Source organism: Rhea americana, unplaced genomic scaffold (assembly GCF_003343005.1).
Source record: "Rhea americana isolate MKP2758 unplaced genomic scaffold, rheAme1 scaffold_98, whole genome shotgun sequence".
Classification (NCBI taxonomy): Eukaryota; Metazoa; Chordata; class Aves; order Rheiformes; family Rheidae; genus Rhea; species Rhea americana.
In genome coordinates this window covers 3,284,751-3,296,262 of record NW_028187177.1, presented here as the reverse complement: position 1 = coordinate 3,296,262, position 11,512 = coordinate 3,284,751, and the positions used below count along the sequence as shown (strand labels likewise).

The 11,512-nt window shown below is 57.7% G+C and overlaps 2 protein-coding genes across 2 annotated transcripts in view; one reads left to right on the top strand and one right to left on the bottom strand.

Annotated features, from left to right (window-relative positions):
- The first annotated feature begins 60 nt into the window (after nt 1–60).
- On the top strand, nt 61–5,060 carry SLC7A3 (solute carrier family 7 member 3). The gene is made up of 12 exons (XM_085325486.1): nt 61–916; nt 1,173–1,586; nt 1,875–2,033; nt 2,107–2,287; nt 2,371–2,483; nt 2,711–2,933; nt 3,011–3,150; nt 3,230–3,332; nt 3,421–3,635; nt 3,716–3,882; nt 4,140–4,248; nt 4,340–5,060. Exons 2-12 carry the CDS (start codon nt 1,217–1,219, stop codon nt 4,471–4,473), a joined length of 1,914 nt encoding a protein of 637 aa, XP_085181612.1. The 5' UTR covers nt 61–916; nt 1,173–1,216; the 3' UTR covers nt 4,474–5,060.
- Nucleotides 5,061–8,806: 3,746 nt separating this feature from the next.
- Nucleotides 8,807–11,512, bottom strand: part of LOC146584071 (nuclear cap-binding protein subunit 2) — a 3,050-nt gene continuing 344 nt past the window's right edge. The window contains exons 2-4 of the mRNA XM_085325518.1: nt 11,193–11,374; nt 10,233–10,371; nt 8,807–9,565 (exon numbers count right to left, since the gene is read on the bottom strand). Of these exons, the coding sequence (XP_085181644.1) occupies nt 9,467–9,565; nt 10,233–10,371; nt 11,193–11,374 (420 nt within the window). The 3' untranslated portion in view covers nt 8,807–9,466. The remainder of the gene's footprint in view (nt 9,566–10,232; nt 10,372–11,192; nt 11,375–11,512) is intronic.

Genomic DNA, 11,512 nt, shown 5'->3' with positions numbered 1-11,512 from the left:
GCCCCGACCCCGACCGGTGGCTTCGCGCCGCGGCCCCGGCGCGGGGCTGCTGCCGCCGGCGCGGGGCTGGCGGTGGTTTGGGGGCTTCCGCCAGCCTGGCGGCCCGGCTCCCGCAGGGATCCCGCGCCGGGTGTCAGGAAGCAAAAGAGCAGCGCGGGGGAACAGCGGGAGCCCTCCTGGCGGGGCGGCTTGGCCGCAGCGAGGGTGCCGGTGCGGGGACGCTTGTTTTCTTGAAACCTGGCAAAAAATCCGACCCGAGCTGGGGGGTTCATCACGCTTTTGCTCCGGGCTGAGGCCGAAGCCGGAGAGGCCGGCTCAGGTGGAGGATTCCTCAGAAACGAGGTGGTTTACTGCCCCGGGGAAGCAGCCGAGCTGGCAGCTACCAAAGCAACCCCAGCAGTCCCCCCCGCTCTGGATCGCGAGCTCCTGCTGGCGTGTTTTCGTGCTGATGTGTACAACGCGACAGGTTATCGGCGCTGCTACGGGCACCTGGCTGAAACGGCCCCTTTCCCAGCTGCCAGGCAGGAGGAGGAAATAGCTGTCGGGAAGAGCACGCCAGTGCCGACGGGCAGCAGTGCCAGGCTGATGCCGAGCTGCTCCACGGCATCGCTAGCGGGATTGCGACCAGCGCTCCCGGGAGCCCGCCGGCACGCAGGAACGGGGGCCCCGAGGGCCGGCGTCGGGTGCAGCGCCGATGCTGGAGGCAAAGGAGGGCTTGCTGTGTCCCGGTGACTCAGCCCGCTGAATCCTCCTCGCCGGCGGCTGCAGGAACGCTTTGTCCGCCCGCCACGGCCTCTGCGCGCGCCCACGCGCCGGGATGCGCCAGCAGCCGAGTTTGGGCTCGGGGATCGCCAGGCTGCCAGAGGAGSGGGGAGTTGCTCCGAGACAGCGGGCGAGCGCTGGGACGTGCCCCAGGGTGCGGACCATACACACAGCGTTTGTGCAACCGGCCCGGGCGGATGGGACTGTGCAGCGCCCCGGGTGGGACGGAGCAAGCCGAGCAGCTCTGCCCTGCTGGGGTGGCCCTGGCTCGGTGCTGATGGGGCAGCCGTGAGCAGCTCCTGCTCCTCTGGGCTGGCAGTGGTGTCACCACTCATGTCCTGGTCCCTGGGTCCTGCTGCCTGTGGCCTGAGCTCTGCACAGGATGCCTAATTTCCTGCTCTTGTGGTCAGTTCTCTTCTAGAGGTTTTGARCAGCTGGGCACCACCCTCAAGAGATGTTTGGGGAAAAAATGACTAGTGTTGGGAAGAAGCTGCTCCGCCGGCGGGTGCTGGATCTGAGCTCCGAGGAGACACGTTTCGCTCGCTGCCTCTCCACGCTGGACCTGATCGCTCTGGGGGTGGGCAGCACCCTGGGGGCTGGTGTGTATGTGCTGGCAGGGGAGGTGGCCAAGGAGATGGCTGGTCCCTCCATCATCCTCTGCTTCCTGGTGGCTGCGCTCTCCTCGGTACTGGCCGGACTCTGCTAYGCTGAATTTGGGGCACGTGTCCCCAAGACAGGCTCAGCCTACCTCTACAGCTACGTCACCGTGGGTGAGATCTGGGCTTTCACCACCGGCTGGAACCTCATCCTCTCCTACGTGATAGGTATGTGGCACTGCTGGAGCTGGAGGGGGCTAGTGGGATGGCCCAGGACCTGCTGGGCAGGATGTTGGTGGCACATTCCCGTGGTGTCCTGGTGAGTGGCATGGGGGTGGCAGTGGGCACGCACCTGGGGCTATGCTGGGGGCAGTGCTCGGTGCAGCAAGGGCTCAGTGTGGGGTGGATGCTCTTGGCTCTGGTAGGTTGGGGCTGAGGTGGGGCAGACACATGGGATGGGGTCTCACCAGGACCAGGCCCACATCTGGGCTGATGTGCAGCTTTGCTGTTTGCCAGGCACGGCCAGCGTGGCCCGTGCATGGAGTGCAGCCTTTGACAACATCATCGGCAACCACATCACCACCTTCTTCACGAACAAGACCATGCTGCACCTGCCGGGGGTGCTGGCYGAGCGCCCTGACTTCTTTGCCGTGATCCTCATCGGACTGCTCACAGGTGTGTATGTGGGAACGGGGCCGTGGGGAGGCCATGTGGCCAGTGCAGCCCTGCTCATGTCCTCCGCCCCCAGTGCTGCTGGCTTTCGGCGTCAGCGAGTCCGCCCTGGTGAACAAGATCTTCACGGCGGTCAACCTGGTAGTGCTGAGCTTCGTCATCATCGCCGGCTTTGTGAAGGGAAACATCAAGAACTGGCAGCTCACAGAGGAGGACTACCTCAACCACTCATACCTGAACATGCCGGAGGATGCCAGGTGAGGAGAGCCGAYGTGCCAGGCCGGGTCCCGTCCCCTGGAGGTGCCCCGCAGTGGTGGTGACCACGGTTTCTTCCTTGCAGGAGAGAGGCCTTCGGCTCGGGCGGGTTCGTCCCCTTTGGACTGGAAGGGATCCTGAAGGGCGCTGCCACGTGCTTTTACGCYTTCGTGGGGTTCGACTGCATCGCCACCACGGGTAAGGGCTTCGGGAGCGGGCGGTGGGGCAGCTCCCTGGGAGCCCAYGGGGACGGATGCCGTCCCGAGCCCGGTGCTCGCTGCGTGCACGCGGGCTTGGGCCAGGAATAGCTGAATGTGGCCGGGCGCTGGACCCGCCGGGTGTGCGGAGCCCGCCGTGGGGCTGCGAAGCCCACGGGCGCCCCACGCGCCAGGCTGGGACCCACGGCGCCGCTCGCCTCCGCGCAGGGGAGGAGGCCAGGAACCCGCAGCGCTCCATCCCCATCGGCATCATCGCGTCCCTCCTCATCTGCTTCGTGGCCTATTTCGGCGTCTCGGCGGCGCTGACCCTCATGGTGCCCTACTTCCTCCTCAACAAGGAGAGCCCGCTGCCCGAGGCCTTCAAGGCGGTGGGCTGGGAGCCGGCGCGCTACGCCGTCGCCGTYGGCTCGCTCTGCGCCCTCTCCACCAGGTAGGGCTGGTCCCGGCCCGCGGCAGCGCCGCCGGCCCGCGCTGGGCGCGCGCTGAGCCCTCTCCTCCCCGCCGCAGCTTGCTGGGCTCCATGTTCCCCATGCCCCGCGTGATCTACGCCATGGCGGAGGACGGGCTGCTCCTCAAGAGGCTCGCCACGATCAACAGCCGCACGAAGACGCCTCTGTTGGCCACCATCATCTCGGGGTTCCTCGCCGGTAAGGCTCCCCCTCGGCTGCCCCAGGGCCGGGCTCCCGGCCCGGCGAGCCGCGCTCACGCCGTGCGTCCTCCTYGCAGCCCTGATGGCCTTCCTGTTTGACCTGAAGGACCTGGTGGACCTCATGTCCATCGGCACGCTGCTGGCCTACTCGCTGGTGGCGGTGTGCGTGCTCATCCTCCGGTGAGTGGCCCATGCACCCCGCGTGCACGCGCGCCGGGGCGGCTCCACGCCGAGCCGAGCTGAGCGGGTCGGGCCGGGCTCCGCTCAGGTACCAAGCCGGGCAGCTGAACTCGCCGAAGGCCGTGGAGGTGCTGCAGCTGCGYGGGGACGAGGAGGAGAGGGCGGTCATGAACCCGGCCGTCCCTGCCGCGTCCGGCAGCGAGCGGGAAGARAAGCTGTCGGCGGCGGCGCTCTTCAGCCCGTCCTCGGACACCCCCACGGCGCTCTCGGGGCGCGTGGTCTGCGTGTGCGTCTCCATCCTCGGTGAGTGCTGGCTCGGCCCGCGGGAGCCGCCGGCGGGGAGCAGCCGTCGCCGCGGGCCGCRAGCGCCTCCTCTCTTGCAGCCGCGCTGATCACCGTCGTCTGCGTGGTGCTGACGGTCAAGGTGGACGCGCTGAAGGCCGCCAGYGCGGGCTCCGTGGCGGGGCTCGCGCTGCTCCTCGTCGCTCTGCTCGTCCCCACCGTCATCGTTTGGAGGCAGCCGCAGAGCAGCGCGCGGTTGAACTTCAAGGTGAGCGCGGCCGCCGCGCGCCGGCGGTCCTCGCCGCCCACCCCGGGCACCCCCGGCCGGGCGCGGGCTCTGACGCCTTGCTGGGTCCGCCGAGACTTTCGTCTGGGACGGTCCGGGGCCTGGAGCAGCCGCTCTCCGAGGTGCGGTCCCGGCGGCGGCGGTGGCCGGGCGCTCTCCGTGCCGCGGCGCAGGTGGGGTCCGGCCGCGGCCAGGAGCACCCCGGGCTCAGCTGACGCGGCACCTCTTGTCCCTTGCAGGTACCTTTCCTCCCGCTCCTGCCGCTCTTCAGCATGTTCGTTAACATCCTGCTCATGGTGCAGCTCAGCGCCGGCACCTGGGTGCGCTTTGCCGTCTGGATGGCGGTGGGTAGGTGTCGCTGCCCCGGCCCGCCGGGCGCGAGCTTCCCCCGGGCTGCCGGCCTGCGGCGGCCCGTGGCATTGCGGCGGCTCTCTTGCAGGTTTCTTGATTTACTTCGGCTACGGGATTCGGGAAAGCGCGGAAGGGAAAAAAGCGAGGGAACCCCACGCCGCAGTCGAGAAACCTCCGTGCCGTCCTGGATCGGACTCGAGCCCCGGGGCTGCGGTGGTGTGAGCCGCTCGCGCGGAACTCTGCGGACCTCTGCCAGTATCTCTGCTCYGGGACGCGACCGCGCGGCGAGCGAGTCCCCGAGCCTCTCCTGACCGCGGAGCCTGCTCGGGCACCGCCGTTTGCCCTGGCGGAGCGGCGGCTGCAGAGACGAGCCCCCGGCGCGGGTGGCCCGGGGCTGATCTCCGCACTCCCCGCCGCCGAGGGTCGGTGGCCGCCGCTGTGCAACCTGCTCTCCGAAATGCTGCTTTGCCCACCCGCAGGAGGCCCTGTGCAACAGTGCAGCTGTATTTATTTTGCCTGTCCGTGTGGCTGCGATCAGCTCCGGGTGTTTGAGAAAGGCCAGGAGTCCCCCAGAGAGGCCGGCAGCAATGCGCCCCGGGCCCGCCGGCGGCGCAGAGCTCTGCCGAGCCAGACGTTTTGAGCCCCGCGCTGCCCTGACCCCTGCGCTAGGCACGAGCATCTAGCTCTGGTACCCGTGAAAACGTCAGCAGCGTAACTGCATCGGTGTCCAAACTCGTACGCCTTTGTGTAATTGGTGTTTTAATGTCAACTTTTATACCTATTAAACTAAGTGGTTTTTAAGCACTGGGCTCGCTTGCTCCTGCTGCAGCTTGTTTTCACGGCCGCGCTCGCGCTCGCTGGCAGCCCGGGATTGGGAGCGGTGCAGCTGGAGGGGTGGGAGGTGCCGGGGCAGGGCGATCCCGGCACCCACGAAGCTGCCGCCGGCACCCGGGCGCCAGCACCGCAGAGCTCCATCCTGGCGGCTTGGGCAGCGGCTCGCAGAGGAAGCGTGGCCGGGAGCTGCGCCGCGTCCGTGCAAGGAGATGACTTCCCAGATTCTGCTCTGATCTAATTCAGCCCTCAGAGATTATTTTACAAAATAAACTAATTTAGGGCAGATGGATCTTGCCTGGATTTGGCATCACTCCTTGTTTACTGGCAGACAAGTAGGGTCACGGTGCGGTCGGCAGCAAGGCCCCCACGCCGTCCCTGCTGCTCGGCCCCCGGGGGTGCAGTGGCAAGCAGCAAGCTCGTGGTTTGGTGCTCTCTCTGCCCCTTGCAAAAGCAAGTGGTGGCCCAATCCACAGTGGCGTTGTGGCAGACTGAGTTCGCAATCAGGTAAAATGATCAGTCTAGCAGAGCCAGAGACTGAACCGGAGCCCTCCAAATGCGCTGCCTTGCCCTCGCTGCTCCATGATGCCAAATGCTTTCACACGGGGCTAGACCTGGAGTTAAGACACCACTTTCTTCCCTGCAGGAGCTGTCATCTCATTCTGCAGTCAGCAGGTACCATCAAATCCTCCTCCTCCTCCTCCCAACAGGTGACTGGCGCGGAGGCTGTGGATGGGTGGGACCTGGAATTTGAGGAATCCACCCTGGGGCAGACAGAGGAGACTCATCTGCTTGGGATATTCCTGCAGTGGTGCTGGGTTGGGATCACTGGCCAAAAGACCAAAGCCTGCGCTGAGCTAGATGGCCATCTCTTGATAGCTGCGCAGCTCCAGGCAGGTCCTGACCCTGCTGCTTTCTGTGGCAGCAGCTTAAGCATGAACCTACTTGGTAGCTGGCATAAGGCCACATGCATCTGATAATCCTCCCAGCCTCAAGCTGCAGCTCGTGGCTGGCCCGCCAATCGGGCAAGCCTCGCTGGCTCCTTGCTTTGCCTTTGCAGGTCTGGCAGGATGACCCCTGCCAGGTGGTCGCTGTGCTCTTGCTCTCCTTTCTTTGCAGCGCTGCAGCTGGTGACCTGATTCCTGCTCTCGTTCCCCAGTCCACGCTGCAGCCAGCCAAATCGCGGCTCTCGGTGCAGCCCGTCCTGGAGCTGATGACATGCTGTGATGAAGCTTGTGCTCAGCAGGAGGCTGCTTCGGTCCTGCAGCATTCCCAAGAGGCTCTCTCTTACGAGGCAGTGTTTGCCAGCAGCACCCATACCTCCACCACAGTGGCCTGGAGATGAGATGGCAGAGGTGGGGTGTGCGGCATGAGACTTATTACAGAATCAAACCAGAGCCTTTCTCTTCCTTTCTCCAGTGCAGAAAAGCTTTGGGAGTGTGGTGTTCCCAAACAAGCGAGGCAGAGGGGTGTGAGGAGGAGCAGAGCCCTTCTGCTGAGCGAGGAGGAGGGAAAGGATGCCTGCACCATTTCCCAGCAAACTTCTACACTGTTAAACTTGATTCTGTCCTCTAGCACAGAGGAACATGCTCTACAGATCAAAAGGGAACCAGAGGGAGAAAGACTCACTAGAGACAAGTCCTGATGCCTTGGAAAGCCCGGAGGGTTTAAGCTCCCTTGGTGGTGCTAGCGTGAGCTCAGCATCAGGGTTCTTTGCAGAAAGACCTTAGCTGTCAGCCAGCAAGAGTGGCCTCCGCTTGCCGCACATTGCCGTTAATAACTCGGGGAGGCAGCCACATGCTTGCTGCTGAGCCGTACTGAATTTCTCTTGGGTCTCATCAAGTCTCTAGGTTTGCTGGCTGCGCTGCCTGGCTTGGCACTGGCTCTGTGCTGCGAGGACAAAGAGGTTTCTCTTCTAACCTCTGTGTGCTGATGAAAGGTGCCTGAAAGGCTGCCCTGAACCTGAGTCCTGCGGGCACAGGGTGTGCCACAGCAAGGCGCTGGGGCCAGGGCAGGAGGGGTTGCTCTAGGACGCTGGCTGTCACTGCTGCCTGATCACGCTTGGGGCAAGGACACCTCTTCTGGCGGATAAAAGGTGGTGTGATATGCCGCAGCATGGACCACCTGGCAGCTCCCACCACCGTGTGAACTGTCTCATCAATTTTTGGTTGTTTGGGATTGTATTCTAGAGGGAAGGGACTTTGACATTTACCATGGCTGTAGTACTCCAGATGGATCCTTTTATGTTAATATACAGATTTGAATAAAAGTGACACAAATCTCTCTTTGCAAAGGTCATATATGAAAGGGAACGGTGCATAGCTCACCAACCCTGGTTTGGGACTTCCTGAAGGAGGTATTTTTTTCTCAGACTGAAGATAACGGGACACTGCATCGCTCCTTGTTTACCTCTGTGTTAAGCTGAAATCTTTGCATCTTCTACAGAGGCAGCAACAGACTGATGCCTTCTCCGGTAATAAAACAGTCCAGGCACCCAGACTGAACAGACTTCCGCCCACTGTCACGTACATAGGACTGAGATGCTCAACAGGCCATACTAGGCTCTTCCAGGAGCACATTGAAGGTTTGCCTTATATATCCTTACTCAAGGGACTCCTGCTAATCCTACAGTATACTGGGGGATATCATTCCCCATCTTCCTCACACTTTCTTTTCTCTTGCTATGTTTGCCTAAGAAATATTCTCTCTGCAACTCACGTCCTTCCCAAAGCATGTTACGTTGATGCTGCTTTGCCAGGCCGGACAGACGACTGCTTGTATTTTTCCCTCTTAAGTCATCTTCCTGCTCCTTTGTGCTGCATCACAGAGACAGTCTGTATCACAGGCTTGTCAACTCCTGTCATTTCTTAGATCTACTGAAGACTTAACATGCAGTTCGTTCAAAACTTGTGACAGTAATACAGCTGCAGCAACCTGACTTGCATAAACAAGCAGGTAGTAGACATTTCAAAGAATTAAGTGCAATCCCCCCTGCCCCTTGCCCCAGCTGTCAGTGCCAAGACTCCAGGGTAACTTGAGCGTTGAAGTAATCTAAATTGTGTGCCTGGTCTATATATGAGTGTGCAAGAGAACACACTGCATTATCTTGGATAAGATAATGCAAGAGAAATTGTGACTACAGGTTATTGGGCTGGGAGCAGCTTGTATTAACTTGTGCAATGGAATTGCCTGACTTGAGAGATGCCTGGGGACGCACCAGAAAGGGCTTTCAGTTCCCCCATGGTGCCTTGTTCAGATGCTAGTCACAAATTAGTGTCAGCTGTGCTCTTTATACCTCTCACAAAAGGGGAAGAAAGCCTGTTATAAACCCAGGGTAAGGGAGTTTCTGGTTCCTTCACCTCTTAAAGCACACACCGGGCCTTTGTATTGCTTTCTACAATTCTTGGATTCTGCAACTAACTACGTAGAGGATAGAGAAATATTTCCTAAAATCTCCTGGTGAGATTTTAGGAAATAAGGACTTGCCTTATTTAGAGCAGCTGTATACTTTTTATAAGGAACTTCCTTCTGATTTCAGTCGGCAGCTATTGCAAAACATAATGGAAGGAAAAGCCAGTACCAAGAGGAAGGCCAAGAGAAAGACAGCAAGACTCATTTGTGTTCCCTTTTAGTGTTTTTCTATTCACAGCTTTAAAATCCCAGCAGGGCATGCTCCCCAGCTTCTGTCATACAGCTAGCATTTTGATGCACAAACTGCAGCAGGTAGAGAACTCACTGTTTATTTAAAAAATTGAAATAAAATTTAACAAAATCACAGCAAACAGTGATGATCTGAAAAGCCAGGCAGCACTGGGGTCATCACAAAGAGAAGGGCTCTGCAGGTCTGACCAAGCCAAGGGCTAGATGTGCAGATAAGCACCTCCAAGTGGACAGTAAGACCTTTATACACTTCTCTCATCTAAACAGCAATACTGTTTTTTAAGCAGATGGAGACTGTAAATTGGAGAGCTGAAACTCTGGTGCATCTCTACAAGGTGTCCAGGCACCTGAAGGGCTTTGATGTGGGTAAACGTCCCAGAAGTTCCATTTGAGAGCGACCATGCCTGCGGCAACAGCCTGGAGGAAGCCGCCCGCTTAGCTGCCACGTGAAGAGTACGTCGTATGGTCAGCATGACACGCTGTGTTTCTTCTTACCCAGAATCCTGCAGAGCTGTCCGTTTTTTTCCCTTTTTTGCCCTGTATCAGCACAGAACATCCTCTCTAGCCCAGAAGGAAGGGGGAATGAACACATGTATATCCACAGTCTAAGGAGAGTCACCTTTTGCTGGAACTTGTATCTCACTCCCTACCCCAATCCAAAATGCAAGAACAGGGCTAGCTCTGGAAGGACAGAGCCCTCTAGGAGCTAGGACCCACGAGGCAATTAATAGATTGCAGGCTGATGATTTGCCTTCTGCATCTGAATGATCTTGCCAAAACCGCCTCTTCCCACATCGTAGTCTGTCCGGTACTCATCTCGCACCTGAGGCACAGCAGTAACACACGTTAGTACCCTGCACTGCTCATCTCCAGATAGGCTTCAGAATCATCATCCCTTCTTTGCTCCATTGGTGGGGAACTGAAAGTTGGGTTACAAGCACTTTGACTTGTTTGAAATCTCTTCAAAGGATCCACCAGAAAGTTGCTGGTGGTAGTGAGAATGACAAACGAGGATATAACAGATGGCTAAGGTATTCTTAAACAAGGAACAAAAGATCCAAAAATATTCTAATGCAACTTTGCAGTCAGCTTTCTGGATCAACAGGAACATTTACATCCCCCCTCTCTCTCCCTCCTGGAAATCTGCAAAGGAATCTTACCTTCTCACTGGGGCACGCTGTTGGATTATGGCAGCTACACTGCCCTCCCCTCATTCAAATTCTGCATCATTTTAAGAGGTCTAGCTCAGAAACAAGGCAAATTCTGTTTGCATAGCCAAAAAGATTGGAGTCCCAGTTAGAAACTGCCTTAAGCTCTGCTTCTAGCTCTAAACACCAGGATAGCTCAGTTACCAAAACAACCTGGGAGCAGCTAATATTCCTTATTGGGTCTTTATAGTCTGCACTTTACCTTGAATACGACAAAACTTGAAAAGCAGCACCCAACTTTAAAGAAAACAGATTCAAGGTCTGAACTAGTAATCTCTTTACCTGTCCTCCAGTCTTTCCTCTCCCATACTGTCGCCCTTCCTTAAATCCTGCATCCCAGTCAGTTCGAATGATGCGGTCATCTAGTCGGGTGCCATTGATAAATCGCATTGCATGTTCAGCATCTGCTCTTGTGTAGTATCTGAAACATACTGTAAGGAAAACTAAACATGCTGTTTTATTGGCTGCAAGAAAAATAAAAAGTACTGTTGTATTTGAGAAATAGAGGAACCCTGCCTTCCAGCTTAACACACTGCTCTTTTCTATGGGATCAAAAATTGCATTGATATAAGTGCAAATTTAAAACAGCTCCAGCTCCTTCCTAAGATGCTGTACTTTAATGTTAGTACCTGCACAGACATGAAGTAACTTTGGATCACTTATTTCAGAAGTAAATGAAACAAATGTGTTAAAGTTTTGCTGCGGGCAAGAAACCTGTAGTATGCCTTTTTATATTATCTGAAACTTGACTGAACTTGAGCAAGATCAGCAGGCCTCACAGGAGAACATATTTAAAGACAGCTCACAGGACTACTTGTACAAGCCTGTATCCTGTGCTTGGGAATAGTGCCATGGATTATTCTACTAGTTCATTCAAGTGTGAAGCTAAGGTGAGAAAATGAACACGTGCTCTTAACTTTGGCCACAAAAAAGGTCATACTGGTGATTTTTTCATGGGCCCTAAAATCTGTTAAGAAATTAATAAATTAAAGGTGCTCTCTGCCACCTCCAATAAATATGGAAGTGACAGCACTTTTCACTTACAATGAAAAGCAGAAAGACCTGTCTCTGAACAAGGATGGAGGGGAAAAAAGCAGAGAGGATGGAAGAAATATCCTTGATAGGGAGAATCTGAGTTTTGCTCCCTTTCGAGTTTCCCATAGCAGCACGGCTAAGCTTGATACCCAGAGAGGGATAGCGGTGGCACCCAGGCACCGGCCGGCAGGGAGCCAGGAAGGATACTCGACAAAGCAGAAGCCGCAGGGAGTTTTCTTGATCTTGTCGAGCCCCATGACAATCCTCTTGACGTCCCCGCACTTGGAGAAAAGCTCCTGGATCTGCTCCTCGGTGGTGTAGAAGGACAGGTTGCCCACGTACAGCGTGGAGGAAATCTTCAGGGATTTCTCCTGCAGCTGCCTGCTACCCTGAGGGCAGAGTCGAGCGCGCGGCGGCGTGAGCGATCCCAGCGCCGGGGCTCAGCGGGAGCCTCCGCGCACCGGCCTGCCCGGCGCTGCGCCGCCCCTCAGGCTTCGGCCTCATCCCGCTGCCTCCGCCGCCCCCCC